The sequence below is a fragment of the Narcine bancroftii genome, chromosome 7, assembly GCF_036971445.1.
Source record: "Narcine bancroftii isolate sNarBan1 chromosome 7, sNarBan1.hap1, whole genome shotgun sequence".
Classification (NCBI taxonomy): Eukaryota; Metazoa; Chordata; class Chondrichthyes; order Torpediniformes; family Narcinidae; genus Narcine; species Narcine bancroftii.
The window spans coordinates 37,917,041-37,936,091 of record NC_091475.1 but is presented as its reverse complement, the minus strand read 5'-3'; the positions used below and the strand labels follow the sequence as shown (position 1 = coordinate 37,936,091).

Here is a 19,051-nt window from a genome sequence, read left to right as displayed (position 1 = left end):
GATGAAGAAAGGAGGGAGGGGAAAGAAGCAATGAGGGGGAGGAGGGTTGCTTGGGTGGGTAGAACTGGAAAGATAGGAAAAAGGGGAGGGGGAAAGAAAAGGCAAGAAGGTTTAATGGAAAGCAGTAAAGTCAATGTTGATGCCATCTGGCTGGAGAGTGCCCAGATGGAAAATAAGGTGTTGTTCCTCCAATCTTGGGGTGGTCAGGGTGGGATAGTACACAAGGCTGTGGAGCGTGGGAGTGTGACTTGGAATGGAAATGATTGACAACTGGAAAGTCACTGTGGTTGTGAATGGAGCAGAGGTGCAGTAAATAAGTCCACTGGATGTACAAGTGAAGTGTTTCTTCACTTGAAAGGCCTGTTTGGGGCCCTGGACCATGGTGAGGGAGATCTGGGTGCAAATGTTGCACTTCCTGCAGGCACAGGGGAAGATGCCGGGGGCGCGATGGGAAGGGAAGGATGAGTGCACGATGGTATCAAGGAGGGAGCAGTCCCTGTGGAAGATGCAGAGGGGAGGAGAAGGAAAAATGTGTCTGGTGATGGGATCTTGTAGTAAGTGCAGGAAATTCCAGCGGATAATGTGTTGGATGCAGAGACTGGTTGGGTGGTAGGTGAGATGAGAGGGATTCTATGTTGGGGGTAGACTGGGAGATCACCGCTCAGCACTTCCACTCTGTTCGCAACCATAGTGGCCTCCCAGTGGCCAACCATTTCAATTCTGAGTCATACTCCTGAGCTCACATGTCTGCCCATGGCTTTGTGTACTATTCCACCCTGACCACCTGCAGTTTGGAGGAACACCTTATTTTCTGTCCAGCCAGATGGTATCAACATTGACTTTAATGCTTTCCATTAAACCTGCTTGCTTTTTATTTAACCCCTCCCCATTTACATGTCTTTTCAGTTCTTCTACTCACCCAGCCATCCCTCCTCCCCTTCATTGCTGCTGTCCTCTTCTCCACCAATCATCTCCTGCCTTTTCCACACCCCCTTTTCCCCCTCCCACTCTTTTATTTGGACGCCTGCCAGCATTTTCTCATACTTTGATGAAAGGCTCAAGCCTGGAACATCAGTTACATATCTTTACCTTTGCTACATAAAGGACACTGTTTGACCTACTGAGCTTCTCCAGCATTTTGTGTTTTTTACTTCAAGCATGAGGTTTACAGAATTTTGTGATTAACTTTTCCATTCGATTGGAGGGTGCCCAGTCGGAAGATGAGATGCTGTCCTCCAATTTATATGTGGTCTCATTCTGACAGTGCATGAGACCATGGACAGATATGTCAGCAAAGGAATGGAGAATTGAAATGGGTAGCCACTGGGAGATTCACACTATTGTGGCAGACAGAGCTGCGATGTAGAGAGGACCACAATGGGAGCACTCAATGATGACAGAGATAACTCCTGCAGATTCATAAGTGAAATGTAGCACTTGGAAGAACTGTTTAGGTCCAAATGGTGGTGAGGGAGGAGGTGTGGGCTCAAGAGGAGCATCTCCTGCAGACATGGGGTTATGTCCCAAGGGGATTATTGCACAAGGCAACGAATGGTTGGAAGGAGGGAGTGGTCCCCGTGGAAGGCAGACAGGGGAATATGATTAGTGGTGGGATCATATAGTAGGTGGCAGAAATGGTGGAGGTGGATATGGAGGCTGGAGGGGTTGTAGGCGAGGACAAGAGGAATCATGTCCTTGATGCATGTGGGATCAGAGGGGGCCAGGGCAGATGTGCGGGTAATAGAGGATATCTGGGTGAGTGCCGAGTTGATGGTGGTAGAGGGAAAGCCACATTGTTTGAAGGAGGAGGACATTTCTGATGATCCTGGGTGCAGATGCAATGGAGATGGAGGAATTGAGAAAATGGAATGGAATCCTTACAGGGTATAGGGTGGGAAGAGGTTTAGTTGAGGTAGCTGTGTGACTTGGTGGGTTTATAGAAGATGTCTGTCAAAAGTTTCTTGTCTGAGATGGAGACAGAAATTGAGGAAAGGAAGCGTATTGCTAAAGATGGATCAAGAGAATTTGAGGTCAGGGTAGAAGTTGGCAGCAAAGTGGATAAATTCAATGAGCTTATCATGGGTACATGAGGAAACACCAATGTAGTGGAGTTGAGAGGCCTTGCCTGTGTAGAGTTGTAGCAAGCATTGGTCCACGTAGCCAATAAAAAGGCAGGCATAGCTGGGGCCCAGGTGGGTACCCATTTCAATTCTCCATCCCATTCTCTTGCTGACATGTCTGTCCAAGGTCTCATGCACTGCCAGAATGAGACCACCCATAAATTGGAGAGACAACTTCCAACTGGGCACCCTCCAACCGGATGACATTAATATTGACTTCTGTGGCTTTTGAACTTAGTCCCCCAGTTCCGTTTCCTTTCCCATAAGCATGATAAATTCTTATGTCGTCCCTTATCATATCCAATTAACACCCTTTGTTGGTCTGAATTCTGAGATTTCCTGCTTCTGGCTTATTCTCCTTATGCCTTGAAGAAGGGCTCAGGGCCGAACATCGGCAAAATATCTCTGGCTCCTATAGACGCGTTGAAAAGACTGGCTGAGTTCCTCCAGCCTTTCGGAGTGTTTTTACTCCATAGCGTCTACAAACTTTCGTGTTTCACCCGAGATATTTTGCCACAAGTAAACTTAACTTGCATTCCCAACACCGAAGTTCTGCCGTTTCCTTTAAAATGATTCTACTGAAAATTAATCACAGAAAAAGTTGACTGAGGCCATTTCCAACGTTAACCGGCTGGTTTTATTTTGTAATAGCCTATGACTTACTCTTTAGAACCGAACTAGAATCTTTTCACCCGGTGGACCAACGGCACAATTCTGCCTCACACCATCAGGCACCACGGCCAGCGCATGCGCACTTGCAGGGAGACCGTCGCGTGGTGATGACGCGTGAGCGAACCGGGAGCGGCACGGCGACGTGGTGGTTCGCGTGAGCCCGGAGGCAGGCGGTCGGCGGTGGAGAGGATTATTCCCAGCCTAGCGGCGACCTTAACCGTTCCAGGTACCACGGTCACCTGCTTCGCAGTTGTGGGCACCGGCATTGCTGACGGGAGTGACGGTTCATGGCCGCAGTCTCGAAAGCCTGCCCGACCGATGAACCTTGGGCCCTCAGTTCCGGAGCGTCGGCTGCCTTTCTCCCGAGGTTGCGGTGATCAGATGAACCCCTCTGAACAAAAGGGCCACGAATGTGGGTTTTTGAAATCCAGCGTGGTCAGTGTGTTAAGGGAATTAGAACTCAGCCATCTGCGTATGTTCAAGGGAATCACGGGATCAGCCATCAATATTTATTGGGAATAGCGGTCAGCATTCACGGTGTTAAAGGGAATCGGGCGGGCGGTGGGTGGGGTTGGGGGGGGGGTGTGTCAGCCATCAGTGTAAGTTAAAGAGAATCGGGGTTCAGCCATCAGTGTGTGTTCAAGGGAATGCAGATTCCCTGTGTACATTTTAGTCCAACCTTTTAGCTCTCCTTGCATTTGTGGTCAAGCTGACACATTTCAAGAATCGCAGCTTCACTGGAAGGTTGAACTGAATTGCCTTCCATGCATGTAAATATGTTGTAGAAGTGTGTTCTAAACCAGATTGCCAGGTCTGTGGGAGGTCGCTGTCATTTTGTGCCACAGCCTTTTGCTCAAATAAGAATATAAAGTGTTGAAATATTGAACAAGGCAATGGCTGTGGAAACTGAAATAGTTTCAGATTAACAGCTTGTTGAGATCCTCTGTGTTCTTGAATTATTTCATTTGAAAATATTGAATGGGATGTTTTTGAATTGGCACAAATTTTGATTCATTAAGAAAAGAATATTGCCAGTTGGGGGCTCTTTGATGCAAATTGAAGTTCAGGTGCCTGTGATCAATTGAACTTTCCAATATGGAATGACAGCAAGAACAGATACCTGATTAGATGAAATAAATGTGGAAAGAAAAGTTGTTCCTCAAACTTTGGATCTGTTTAGTTTTTGTGTCAGAAAATAAAAGCATTTGCTAGTGGTATCTGGTGGATAATCCATGTTGGTTTCCCTCTCAGATCCATACAATTATAGAACCTAGTTCACAGCCAATCTGATTCATGAGAGAGAGCACTAGATTCAGCTAAGGCAATGAGTTTGGACAACTTATTCGCTGTATGTTAAAGATTTGCACTTAAGGGGCAAATAAAATTGTAAATGTGGAAGACTGAAATACAAACAAAATGTGGAAGTACTCAACAGATCATGCAGTCTCTGTGGAATGAGTATTTACAGTGTTGTGCTGACTTATGTATACCTGCTTAACAACAATGTTATTTTTCTCTATCTCAGCTATAATCCTCTATTTTTCTTGCGTCCATGTGCCTACATAAGAGTCTTTTAAATGTCACTATTATACCAGCCTCCATCACCACCCTGGTGGTGGATTCCAGACACCCATCACTCACTGTGATATTTAAAAAAAACTTACCTCTGTCATCTTTAAACTTTCCTCCACTCACTTTAAATAGATGTCCTCTGGTATTCCTATAGTTGCCCTGGGAAAAGGTAATGGATGTCCAGTCCATCTAAGCCTCTCATAATCCTGTATTTCTCTAGTAAGTCGCCTCTCATCCACAGAGAAAAGCTCCATCTCTGTCAACCTTGTTTCATAAGACATGTTCTCCAATCCAGGCAACATCCTGCTAAATCTCCTCTGTGCTCTCTTTAAAGCTTCCCATCCTTCTTGTAACAAGGTGAACAGAGCTAAACTTGATTTTCCAAGGAGGTCTAACCAGAATTTTATGGAGCTGCAACATTACTTCATAACTCTTGAACTCAATCCCCTGACTAATGAAGGTCAGCATACTGTGATACAAAATTTTAATTGTATTTCCATGTTAACACATGCTACTATGCCAGCCAAATTTGTCCAATTCTGTTAAAGCTGAACAGTGTGGAAAAATTACCTTGTTATGTGTTACTAGAAAAAGTGGGACAAATTCAATCCATCCCAATGCAACTCCATTGTCTTTGTACAATTATCAGCAAATCGATAAAATGTGCTACTGGTAACAAAACAATGTCATGCAACTAGTTCCTCAATACTCACTTCGAATTTTGCAAGATTATTGGCATCAAACCTCATACACACTTGATCCAAAGAGGGGCAAGAGAGCTCAGTTTCTGAGGTGAAATCAGAAAATTGTCTTCTATGTTAGTGCATCATTTGACTGAGTGAAGAATATAAAAGCACAGGTAAAATTGGAATCACTGAGAATGAAGGGGATAAACTTTTCTTGAGCTGGGTTCATTAAAAATTGATCATTTTTAGGTGCTTCATTAATGACCCATCTGCCATGGAGTCAGAAATAAGTACAAGAAGTATAATTCCATTCATATTTCCTCAGAAAATAATAAAACAGCCCATGTCTGCATGAAGCATTTTGGCATGGTCTGATGTATTAAGTAGCATTTGTGTGAAACATCCATTGGACACCAACTACATACATTGCCATTGCTGAGTCTCCCAGTTCTGGGAATCGCTATTGAACCAAGCACATAAATGCAGTGACTATGTACATGTCAGATATTGGAGATTCTGATGAGTGACCCAACTCCAAACTCCCCAACGTCTTTATGGTTCATAAAGCTTGTCAGAAATGTGATGGAATATATTCTACTTTTGTGGATGAGTGAAGCTGTGACAGTACTCAAGAAACACCAGCCTGCCCAATTGACACCCCATGTACCAATATAAATATTCATTACTTTCATTAGAGCATTACAGCTCTAGTGTGCACCATCTACAAAATGCATTGTAATTGCTCACCAAGGCAGCACCATTGAATCCCACACGTGTACCATCAAGTGAAATTACAGCAACATTGGGAATACCATCACTTGAAAGTCTATCTGAAATACTTTGGCAAACAGTGTTCATCAGTTTAAAGACGCAGCACCATCACAGCTCATTTATAGGGATAGGTAATATTGCCTTCAGTAATTCCTTTATTCTGAAAATAATTGAATAGTAGCATTTCAATGGTGCCTTCTGTTGAGAAAGGAAAGTGGCAAAGCATTCTCATGCATCTGTTGGTGCTTTTTTAAAATTTTTGCAATTTGAAAGTTGCTTTTGTTTTCAGAAACATTGTATAGTGCAAAACAAAGTCCACTGATTTTTTTCCAATTTAATTCGCACTTTAAAAAAGAAATTAATGAAAAGAAAAATGCTGCCATCAAGCTTTTTGTAAAAAAAAAAATTCCACATGCACCTTCGTTCTCTAAAAAAGCAAGGTACATGAAGAATTCCAGTGCATTAGTTGCAGGTAAAAATGAAGAGGCCAGGTTCTATGCAATACACAAATGGCTGGAGAAACTCAGCAGGTCAGGCAGCATTCATAGGAAGTAACAGGTAACTAACATTTTAGGCCACCTGCAATGGGATTCCACCACCAGACACATCTCCTCTCCAGCTCTGCTTTCCATAGGGATCACTCCCTCTGGGGCTCCTGAGTTCACTCATCCCTTCCCACTAATTGCCTCAACACCCCCTGTGACTGAAGAAGTATTACACTTATATTTGCACCTCTTCCACCACTATACAGGACCCTAAATATTTTTTCCATATGAAACAATGCTTCATTTGTGAAAGCGTAGGGGTCATTTACTGCATCATGCACTCCTGATGCAGCCTCCTCTACATGGAGCCAATGGACGCAGACTGGGAGATATTTTTGTTGAGCACCTTCGCCCTCTAATGCAACAGCAAGGACTTCCCAATGGCCAACCATTTTAATACAACACATCAATGCCACACTGGTACGTCTGTTCTTGGCCACATACTGCCAAATCGAGGCCACCTTCAAATTGGAGGAATAACACCTTGTTTTCTGTCTTGGCGCTCTCCAATTGGACTGCATTTGTTTCAACTTTTCCAATTTCTGTTAATCCCCTCCCTGATCTCTCTCTTTCCCTTATCCCTCAGTCTCCTATGCTCCAGCTCCCTATCTCCTTTTTATCAGATACCCTGAGCCCACTGCCTTTTCCTGATTGCAGTATTTTTCTCTTCTTCCCTCTCACCTGTATTTAACAATTATCTCTTATCTGTGCTCGTACTTCTTCCTCCCTTCTCTCCTGCCCCCACCTGTACTAGATTTGTAATTGGAAGCCTGATCTGGTGATGTGAGTTCAGGTCCTTAACTTCAGTTTATTTAAATTAAATAACTTATTAGAACCAGAATCTTTTTCCCAGGGTTATAATCACACATATTAGAGGACGTGTGTTTAAGATGTGTGTTAAAGGAGATGTGGAAGTTTTGTTTCAAGGCTTGGAGTGGGCTGCCAGGGTTGTGGTGGAGGAAGCAGATTTGATAAAAGTATTTAAAAGGCATCTAGAGATACATGTGAATATGCAGATGTTAGAAAGATATGTATTGTGTAGAAACAGCAGAGTTTCAGTTTAATTTGGGCCTCGTGTTCAATGCAGACACATAGGCAAAGAGCTTGCTCCTGTGCTGTTTTATGTTCTATGAAAAATATAGACAACTTATGGGTGACAGCCCATCATCAAGGCACAGCAGAGATTAGATTGCTGGGAACTTGCATGGCATAGTATGCATGAGGCAAATTGTTTTATGTTCCTTGTGAAAAATCTGGTTTTGTAATGGTTTAATTTGAACTCTCTGATTTACTGATCACCTATGAACAATATCGGCACTTTATTGACCTGGTCTGAGTGTGACTACTCCACCAGTGTGGTTGAGTTTGACCTTTCCCTTAAAATAGTCAATCAGTTCATGTGGCAGTGAGAGATGAATAATCAATTTTGATCTTTCATTTTAAGAATGAAGGACAAAATCTGCCATTGAAGGCAATTTAGAAAGATTTACTAAGTTGATTCCTGGGATAACAGAGTTGATTTTGGTAAGAGAATAGAACGAACCCATGTACATTGGAGTTCAGAAGAATGATAATTTAAATTACAATAGAAACATAAGATTCTGAATGACCTTGTCAGGGCAGATACTGAAAAATTGTTCCTTTTACTCACTCAGATGGTTGGGAATCTTATAAATTCATGCTCTGTCAGGTATGTTTAATACTCAGGTCATTTGTTTGGATTGCAGTCATACATCTAGTTGAAAATTAGAGGTGAGGTCAAAGATCATGAATGATCAATTTGAGTGACAGAACATGTTGGGGGTCCATAAGGCCAACTGTTATTTCTTACACACATAGCCACTATTGCAAAGAATGGGAGCAGTTGTACAGTCTTCTAAAAGTAGCAGACTGATGACCAGATAATCTGTTTCAGCAATGTTGAAAAAGTATTGACGAACACTTTATTCTGTAGAATCTTTCATATTTTCTTGAGTGGTCAGATATCCCATTTGTTTCATCTGAAAGATGGAATGACCAGTACTGCATGGGAGTGTCAGCCTTGATTGTTTTTTTATGTGTGCATGCTTTGGAATGGGATTTGAATCCATAATCTTAGAATCAAAATCTATTGTCATGAACGTTTATCACTAAATTTGTTGTTTTGAAGCAGCTTCACAGGTTCAAAGATCTGTTGATCTTGGAGCTTTGCAGTAATTTTTGATTTTCTTCCCTGCTCTCCACTTTCCACACTAAATAAACCCTGCTCAAATTGAACAAGATTAAAAATATTAACTGTCAACTACACTGAGAAGATGTTACCCTTCTTTGTTAACTGTTTATGGGATAGAATTTAATTTGCCCAGATAGCATAATGACTGGAATTATTTACGAATATCGACTCTAACCCTAGTGTCACTTTTTGATTTCACAAAACGCGATTTTTAAAAAAATGTATAATCTAGCATGGGACAAAGTGTTTAGGGAATTTTTAGAAACTGCTAACAGTGTCAAAATAATAGGGTTATTATTAGTGTCTAAATGGAGAGAGACTACGAATGGGTGAAGTTCAGAGGAGTCTGCATATCCTAGACATAGAGTCATGCAGCACAGAACAGGTATTTCGGCCCAACTTCAGTCCAAAATTGCGGTCAGTCAAGATTTTGAAGGCACATTCTTTGTTAGGGAAAAGTATTATAAAGTTGAGAAAAAAAAATAGAGCTGAGTTACTGTCCTCCAAAGAAAAAGCATCTTCTTTATTGACTTTCCTTCATGAGCAGTATTATTTGCAGGTTCTGCAATCTCACAAATGGGGCAGGAAGAGGCCAATAGTGTGGGTTGCTTATGAGGTGATACATACCTTCCATTGATTATACTGTGCTCTTCTGAAGCATGGTCTTGAGTTCTCACATTTCTTCTTCCAAAAGGTTCACAGAGGGAGCTCTATGATCCACAGACTTTAGGAAGAGGATAGCTCTGTCACATCCTCACCAACGGGCATTCAGAGGATCGGTAGATCCTTTTATTTCGAACTGCGCGACATGAAGGCTACAGACAGAATGGTCTCCCTGTCCTCTATCATAGAGGTCTTAGAAGACAACAAGCAGACATGTCTGGATCAGCCAATTACTCTGGGGGAGCTGTCAGACTCCATCCATTACTTTGGATCGAGTAAGACTACTGGCTGAGTCATGCACGACTCTGTGGGACTGGGTGAGCCCAGACCTGCTGGAAGTATACAATGTCATGCTCGAGGCAGGCACCTTCATGAGGAAGGGCATCATCACCCTCATCTTTAACAAAAGCAGGAGAAGGTGGATATCAGGAATTGGAGACCCATATCATTGTTGACTACAAAATCCTGTCCAAAGTTATTGTCAATCAAGTCTGGCCTGGGGCAGGTAAGCCACCCAGACCAAATCTGCACGGTGCCAGGCAGGAAGATCTCTGACAGCCTCACACTGCTCAGGGATACCATTGCCTATGTGCAGGACAGGAGGATGGCCGGCTTAGACCAGGAGAAGGCTTTTGACCGGATAAGAGGAGAATCCTGTCCAAGACCTCCCTGTATATGGACAACGTCACTACCTTCTGTTTGGATATCTGTGCGAACATTTTGAGTCTGCATCAGGCACAATGGTAAACTAGAAGAAGAGTGGGGCATTGCTTTTTGATAACTGGCCCGACTGGTCCACCATTCCATTCACAGTCAGATCTAACTACCTAAAGGTGCTGTAGATCTGGTTTGGAGGGGCTGAGGAGTACAAAAAGAATGGGTTGGAGCAGATAGCAAAGATCCTCCAAAAATTGGGTCTGTGGGTGTGACGCTCTCTTTCAATGATGAGGAAGAACCATGGTCATCAGGTGTGAGGTGCTTTCGCTACTGCTGTATGTGCCACAGGTGTGGCCCTTTCTTTGCCCTGGCAGTTACCAGAGCAGTTTTCTGATTCATACGGGAGTCCAAAAAGGAGAGGGTCCAAAGGGGTGCCAAGTACAAGTCACAGACAGTGGAGGCAAAGGCAAACCCAATGTGGCCCTCATCCTGATGACAACCTTCATGTGTGGCTGCAAAAGGCTGTGCCTTTCACCAAAGTACAAGGGCACCAAGTACCACTAAGTGTTGAGATTCTACCTGTCCCAGGTGTTGTGAAGGATAGGCTTGGCCCTGGTGCCACGCAATGTCCCAGTTAGCTGAACTTTGCCACACCACCTATCTAGCGTGGAAATTCTTTTCCAGAATAACACCTTTGACCACAAGGCCATCAGGAAATGGTCACCACGGAACAACTTGGAGAAACTGAGAGTGGACTCAATGGATCTGGTAGGATGGTCTCCTGAGTAGACTGTCCAGGTTATCTGGAGGAATGTCTTATCGCCAGGGCTCACAAGTAAGCACCAGGACTTGGCCTGGTTGGCGGTGAGAGGACCCCTCCCAGTGAGATCCTTCTTGTATAACCAGAACATCACCCTCCACACATGTCCTCGGGATGGCTGCGGTGAGCGGAGTCTGTCCTCCATCTCTACGCTGAATGCAGATTCTCAGTGTCTGAAGAAGGATGCGGGGTCCTTGTGATTCATCCTTGCAGCAGCAGTGTGACAAGAGAACTTTCTGATCTATGGGCTGTTACTGGGGTCACACTTGTAGTATGACATCCAGAATGGCTGGAAGACTCTCAACTTGGTGAAAGATGCACTTTGGTCTGCCTGAAACCTCTTGGTCTTTCAGCTTACTGAAATGTTAATCAGGGAATGCTGATGACTGGCACATTCCAGGCTGTAGGAGTACGTTCTGAGAGACGCAGAGGCTTGGTGCAGACAGCACGAGGGCGCTGTGGGGATGAACCACAATCTAGAATTCTCCCATTATTAGGCACTGAGGGACTGAGACCAAGGGAACCAACAAAGGGGGGGAAGAAACACCAAGGTGCCACAGTGGTGGTAATGGGATAGTAAGAGAACAAATGTAACAATGTACTTTGAAAAGAACATAGAGATATGTCTGACATTTTGAGTGTAAAATAACATCTGTTTTCTTGTTTGTAACTATTTGGACAAGGTATGTCTAATGACAATGTATCGAAATGAGGGAACAGTGTAACAATGTACATTGAGAAGAATGTATAGGTATGACTAACGTTATGAATGTAAAAAATCTTGAGTGTTTTCTTTGTTTGTAAATACAGCCTCTCCCTGACATGACCTATGCGACTTACGACCATCCATACATATGACAGAAAAAGAACCGGCCGCTTGCATACGATAGTGACCTTCTCAGTTGCCATTCGGTAAGCTCGTCAAAGAAGATGGTGAGCATGAGGAAAAACCATCCCCTGCTGATAGATCTGGCAAGAAGCCAAGGAAGAAGCTTGATTTGGATTTGAACATTTGATTAAATATCTTGATTTATGACTTCTACATGCCATGCTAACATACTTCCCACTTGCGTCCATTTCGAAATACTTCCGATCGGTCAGAATGGAACTCAGACGTATGTAAGGGAATAGCTGTAATTTACTGTGAATAAAGTATATTTTGGGGAAAAATGGCTTTGAGTTTTTAATACAGTTCCTACTGCTCCTTCACTATGAGCTGTCATGGGTCAGAGGCTTCCAGAAGACCTTGGGAATGTTGTACTTCAGGAAGCTTCCTCTCATGACAGAGATCAGAATAGAGGATCTGACTGAGCAATCTAGTATCAGGCATGCAAACAATATAGCTTGCCGAACGTAGCCATCTGAGAGTAACAAAGGTTCGACTGCTAGTGACAGTAATTGTATTGCTTTATCACAGACATCTTCTTCACAGGCAAGGTGGACAGCATCAAAATTGGCTAGCACAGACACAGTTTAGCCCTGATCGTGGACCTTTGTTAAATTATTGCAAAAATATATGTATTAGTGTAGCAGTGTGACAAGAGAACTTTGGTGTTATAGTGCCAGCGACTTGGGTTCGAATCCGACGCTGTCTGTAAGGAGTTTGTACTTTCTTCCTGAGTCTGTGTGGGTTTTCCCTGGGTGCTTTGGTTTCCTCTCACTGTTCAAAAACTTACTGGGGTTGTAGTTTAATTGGGTGTAATTTGGCAGAACAGACTCTTGGGCCAAAAGGGTCTGTAACCGTGACTAAATTTAAAATCTGAATGTCCACATTTAAAATGTAACTTTAAATTTACATTTTCATATGTCAGGTGAGAGCTTGTAAGGTTGGGTGAATTTACCACTGATCTCACAAAGCATTGCTATTGTACAAAATGGTCTGCTGGCTATAATGATATCAGTAAGCTCCCCTAAATGGGACATTTTCCACATTCATCTTGATTTTATGATCTTTTGAAAATCATGGCTGTGAATACTGTAGAATAAAATTACTTAGAAATATATTACCAGACAATCCAAATATTGTAATCAACCAAACCCCAAAATAATTTTAAATCTAAGAAGAAGCCTATTCTTATAATCTTTGTGTTTTAATTTGCAAATTTGTGTTCCCAAGGAAACCCTCTTTGGTTGTATAATTTACTTAATTCAGAACTACATCTGGTGCTTTAGTTCTCAATTTATCTCAGTTAAAGCTAAAAGTGCAAATGAAGAAGCTAAATTTTGTCCTTTACACTTTTATATGGTTGTCTTTTTATTTTTAGCTTCCAATGAATCAGAATGTCAAAAGTGAGACGGAAGGTTACAGTTGAAAATTCAAAGACCATTTCTGAGAGCACATCTCGTAGACCCAGTGTGTTTGAAAGGCTTGGGCCTAGCACAGGGCCAAGTGCTGAGGTCAGTATTTAATGACTGGGACACCTTTTACTTTTCAGTATTTCTACTAAACATTTTTGTAAATGGATGATCTAGATAAACAGAAACAAATAATATAACAAATGTAGAATTACATATAATTATTCCAGTGTAAATAATACGTTTGACTTTGAATTATTACTTTTAGATGCAAATTTAGATTATTTTGGCCCGTTTGTATAAGTATTTCTCCACCATCCTGTATATGCTTACCATTCTCAAGCTAAAATATGGGAATGTAAAATCCACTTTATAATATGTGTGTATAAGTGTGCCATTGTAGTACACATGACTAAATTAGAGTTAATTAATTAATGTGGCACTCTGTATTTGAACTCCATAATCCAGAACAATAGCTCACTAAGATTTTGAAAAGAGTGTGCATTTTTCTTTGCCCAAAACAGGACAAAACATTTATTATTAGCCAGAAAGTCATTGATCTTTATATACAAATGATTGTTGGTAAAAGATATTTATGATTACATTTTTATGGTTAAGTGTTGAGAACTAGGGTTGGGTAGTGCTAAAATTAACTGCAGGTTTGAACCTATGGAATAATTAAGTGAGTGTTACTCTGTAATAAATGTCTTCTAAACCTTAAACCAAATAGATGAGTAGCAGATTAAATTTACGCCAAGATAAACTGTTAACACAAACAATAAATAGACCCAGTTAAACAGGAAAGTCTACAGATGCTGTGAATATGATGCAATAACAAAAGTGCTAGAGAACCTCAGCAGGTTACACAGTGTCTATAAGAAGCAAAGGGATATAACCAATGTTATGGATTTGCACCCTTCATTAAGGTACGAACAGAAAGCAGGCAGGCACCTGTAAACAAAGGTGGGGGGAAGAGGAAAGGAGGAAGGGAAGAGCATAGGCCCACGATTCCTCAATTTCTCCAGCTCCATTGCATCTGCTTCCAGATGTGGTCTTCCATTCTAGAACATTTGAGATTAAATGAAACTTGGGGAGGGGGATTTCAACGACTGTTTATTTTAAACTTCACAGCGCCCCTTTAAGGGTAGTGTGGGTTGTGACATCATCACGTTCGCCCGAGGTGCGCGCTCCGTTCAAATCATGCGGCGTTGAGGTCCCCCGACGGTGCCATCTACTCGCAGCTGTCCTGCCGGTGCGGTGGTACAAGTGGAGCCAGCTCGCCACGAGTATGTGCACCGCCATAATGTCCTCCTTGTTCAAAAATGAGACTTTCTCTCTATTCCCATCAACTCAGCCCTTACCCTCATCTCCTCTATTTCCTGCATATCTGTCCTGACCCTCTCCACCCCAAATGCAATAAGGACAGGATTCTTTTTGTCCTCACCTACCACTGCACCAGCTACCATATCCAAAGTAACCATTTCAATTTCCATCACCTGAAATGTGATTCCACCACTAGCACCATTATCCCTTCTCCACCTTCTGCAGGGACCGCTACCTCTGTGACTCCTTTGTCCTCTCATCCGATCCTATTAATTGTTTCCCTCGACACCTACACTTGCGCTCATACCTCCTCCCTCACCACCATTCATGGCCCCAAACAGTCCTTCCAAGGGAAGCCACACCACTTGCAAATCTGCAGAAATAACCTACTGCATCCGGTGCTCCTGTTATGGCCTTCTCTTCATCAGAGAGATTGGCTGCAGGTTAGGACACCTCTGCTCTGTCTGCTGCAATCCCAGTGGCTAACCTTTTCTATCCACACTGACATGCCAGGCAATGGCCTTCTACACTGCCAAACCAAACCGAGGCCAAATCTAATATTCTGTCCTGGCAGTTGGCATTAAGATCTTCTCCAACTGGATGGCATTAAGATCAACTTCTTTGGATTCCATTAGGCCCCTCACCTGTGACTCTCTATTTCCCTATCTCTCTGCTTCCTTTCCTCCAGCTTCCCACCTCCTTCTCTCTCCACTCTGAGAGCTACCCCCTCCCCCTGTTCTTCCCTGCCACCCTTATTCACCTCTGACCTCTTGCCTTTTGGCCTGTGCTCCTCCCCCAACCTTTTTATTTAGGCACCTGTGTGCTTTCTGCTCATAATTTGATGAAAGGTTCAGGCCCAAAATGTTGGTTAAACCTCTTTACTTCCTATAGGCGCTGCATGACCTGCAGAGGTTCTCCCTCACATTTGTGTATTGTAATAAATATACCCATTGGGAACTCTTCAAACAGTTAGCTATTTTATCATATCCTAAATTTAAAAGTAAATCTTCGTCCGCGAAGCCAAGCCAAAGAATAGAAATTTAAAAGTAATTTAAACATTGTTTTTGCTCCCACATGTGTTTTGGAATATTCATTATTTCACATCTATAAATCAATCCTCCTTAATTATTATTTCCTTGTTTGTTCTGTGACCAACCATATTCCTGTGACTAATTCCTTTGGTTTGCATTACCTTGATCATTTGCAGTTATAGTACGATAAGTTAGGTTTTTACACCTTGTTCTTCAACAGACTGGAAACTGCAGCTTTTGATAAGCATACTCCTGTTTGAAAAGATATTTATTATAACATCGCTGGCAACTTAAGAAATTAAATAACATTATATTATTTTTTTGAAAGTATAAATGCTTGCGGCTGAGAAGTGAGTACTCATCTAGGAACTGATTTGAGTAATGCTTGAAACATTAGTGAAATTCATTGCAACTCCCATTTTTTTCCTGGCTTGAGGTTTAACTCTGCCATTCTCAACAGGGGCCATACACCCCTACCCCTCCCCCACCCCCACCATCCCCGGAGGGCCACTGCACATTTAAAAGGGGCCATTGACTGTAATCCTAAATATTTTTTATACTTTTATGTATTCGGTAGGAGAGAAGTACAGAAGAAACCAACTAAACTTGACTGCTTCACAAGGAAGGGGGCCCATAAACTTTGAGCAGAATCCTAAGGGGACCATAGCCAAAAAAAGGTTGGGAAAGGCTGGTTTAAATAAACTGGGGAAAAATAACTTCAATTCACTTGGCAGCCTTTTTCAGAGAGAAAGCAAAATGGTTGGTGGTAAAGCAAGTACACAAAATTCATTGTTATAATTGAGGATGATTCTTTGAAATGGAAATGCGCATTTTGCAAACAGATAACAGGTATATCAGATCTAGAAATAACTTGATTAAATCAATACCAAAATTGGGTTATGGTTATGGTTCCAGGTCTAAGCATTAATATATCATATTGATGACCAAGTTCACAAAAGAATATTAAATTGCACTTGATGTGTCTCTAATTCCCTGCAGTACAACTTTTATGGTATGATGGAAAATGTATTCCTGAACATTTTATGTGTTAATTATTTTGAATACAGAGTGTATTTTCACATTTCACATTGTGAAGAGATGCAGCTGTGGCATCCAGGAATAAAGCATGGAATTGCAGCATCAAATGTTAGATTGATACTAACAGTTCATTGCAGTATTGAAGTGTGTTATATATTTTTCATTGTATTCCATCTGTTTCTGTCTCTTTTTTTCTTAAAATGTTCCACCACTGCTTCATTGAATGATCAACATTAAATTTCGGTTATTTCTGAAAAATTAAGCAAAATGGTCAGTTTGGTGATACGTGGTGAAATATCGCTGATTTAGCAAAGAGAAGGTAGTTTAAATTCATTGCAAAAGCAGTATCAGCTATCTACAAGGTCCAGGGTCAAAATTCACCATTTTTATATTTACACTTAAATGTTCTTCTGTATATAGTAGTTTACAAAATACTGCTTCTAAGTACATTTGAAAAACACATTACTTCACCTACTGCCTGTATTTTATAGTTCCTGAAGGTTCATTTTTCATCCTCAGAATGACTTAAGAAATCACTTTTTTCAACACCAGTTTTATTTTGATGTTTATTTTCTGAGCATGTTTAATATTCACTGTATAGAATCGATTATACCTTCCATCTCAAAGGTATTTTGAAATTTAGCCATAACTTTATACAGGATCAAAAATGTTCTTGTAAAATTGATGCTAATATCGGTGTACATTTATTTGAGATGCATCCAGGCTATCTCAAAATTTAACAGTAAACTCGTATGCTCATGAGCTTTAAACATTTTGCTCAGATGTCTATTTATCTGTCATTGTTATCAATAGACAAAGGGTAACAAATATGAGTTGTGGCTGATGTCACAACTTAGGATACTTTCGGAGCAGAGAAAAAAAGATGAATTTATCATAAAGTGAGGATAACTGTTGTAGCTGTTATTATAGGTGCCTCTAACTGGCATCCACGTTTGTTAAGAACATTGGATTTTGTGATTAGAAGACAACTGACCTCTCAACTTGCTCTGCTGAGATTAGGATAAACTCTGTTGGCTGGGGTGCATGTTCTTTATTTAAAGAAAATGATCCCGCTGATATCCAAATAACAATTCATTGAATAAACTGAAACAGTTGTGATATATCCATGAATGATTTAGTCCCTTTCAGTGGCAACCAAAACAGAAACATGTTGTGTTTAATAAAGTCACTCACTAGTCAATAAAGCATTATTCCTGAAAAATAATTTCAGAAAGTACTTCAAAACAAATTTAAAACATTGGCCTTCAATGCTGTCTCACTGTTTTAAACACCAGTGAACTAAACAGCCTTGAGAAGATTCTTTGGGAAAAGTGCAAAAACAATCATTCTTTCCATAGATTCGACTTGGCTGCTAAGTGTTCCCAGCTTTTCTGCTTTTGTTTCATCAACCACAGGATTTTACTTTTTATTTGGATTCAGTCTGTGCATTACATAAAATTAGACAGCAAAGACATCTAAATTAGTCTTTGATATGTGAAAGTTTTGCTTTCAGAGCTTTAAACCATTAAAATGTACCTTTTTATTGTAGTTACTAAGGATTTTTTAATCAGTTTTCCAACCACAGTTATATTAAATAGTTAGGATTGAAGGACTACCGTTATAACAATATTAACAAAATGTAGCTTTCATCAATGGTTTGAAGTCTTGTAATTCTTACCTGCACAGATGAAAAAGAAGAGCTGAGTTTGGAAACGGACCTTACCTCCTTAGTTTCCAAACGTGACAGAAGTTATGAAAATTAATTTTCCTGGATGATGCAGCACTCCGAATCAAATTCATTTTATATTCAAAACAGAAAAAAGGTGCGGGTTGCTTTAAATAAATTAAGAAGCTGTGAGGGTTGGTGAATATATTCCTGTTTTCATATCTTAAGTTGTTGAATAAAATGCATAATCCCCAAGACTTTGACGTTGTACCAGGAAATCTAATGGGTACATTTTCCCTCTGTATATAAGCTTAGACCAAACTAACTAATAAAGTGAAATGCAAGAATAATTTTACTTTAAAATTATCAGCTAATACTTAAAAAATCTCAAATCCACAGATCAACTATTTTATTAAAGCTATGTTTTAAGGTAGTACAGAATTACAAGAAAGCAAAAACTACAGCCTATTTGCATTCTTATATTTTTGTGCAATGCATTATACTCCACTAAAATTTAGTTTTAAAAATATTGTTACGTTGGATTTGGCAGCTAGCAAAAAAAATAAACCATGATCCAAGAGCAAGATGGAGGCACATGTCTATCTATTTTTCAAAATCCTATGTGAATGGTATCTACCAGTAGTTTCTAATATTAATATTATTATTGAGCCAGATGAAATGTAATATTGGTCTAATTATTATTATCAAAGATTGTTTGATTCAATTTGTACCAATCACTGTCACGCCAGCCTATTCAGGGCAGAAATGAACATAATGATCACTCTGACAATCTAAGATCCAAAATTGGCTGCAGTTGATTTCTAAAAAGTCTTTTATTTTCCTTAGAAGACTATAATTTATGAGATAGTACAAAATTTTGTTTTCTGTATACAGCAGAATTTTAATGAAATATTTATTGTTTAAAATAGAATATTGATTGCTTTAAAAATTTTTACAAATTTTGTTAAAACTATGAAGCT

At 40.7% G+C, this 19,051-nt stretch overlaps 1 protein-coding gene across 7 annotated transcripts in view; it reads left to right on the top strand.

The window, feature by feature from the left end:
• Positions 1-2,887: 2,887 nt before the first annotated feature.
• zc3h13 (zinc finger CCCH-type containing 13) overlaps positions 2,888-19,051 on the top strand; it is a 121,437-nt gene continuing 105,273 nt past the window's right edge. For 2 of the 7 annotated variants that reach the window (XM_069889648.1, XM_069889654.1), the window contains exons 1-2: positions 2,888-3,018; positions 12,983-13,115. In XM_069889648.1, the coding sequence (XP_069745749.1) occupies positions 12,999-13,115 (117 nt within the window). In that variant the 5' untranslated portion in view covers positions 2,888-3,018; positions 12,983-12,998. Of the gene's footprint in view, positions 3,019-3,038; positions 3,228-11,528; positions 11,631-12,982; positions 13,116-18,091; positions 18,229-19,051 lie in introns of those variants that run through there. The other 5 variants (XM_069889649.1, XM_069889651.1, XM_069889650.1 and 2 more) reach the window with 5 other exon arrangements.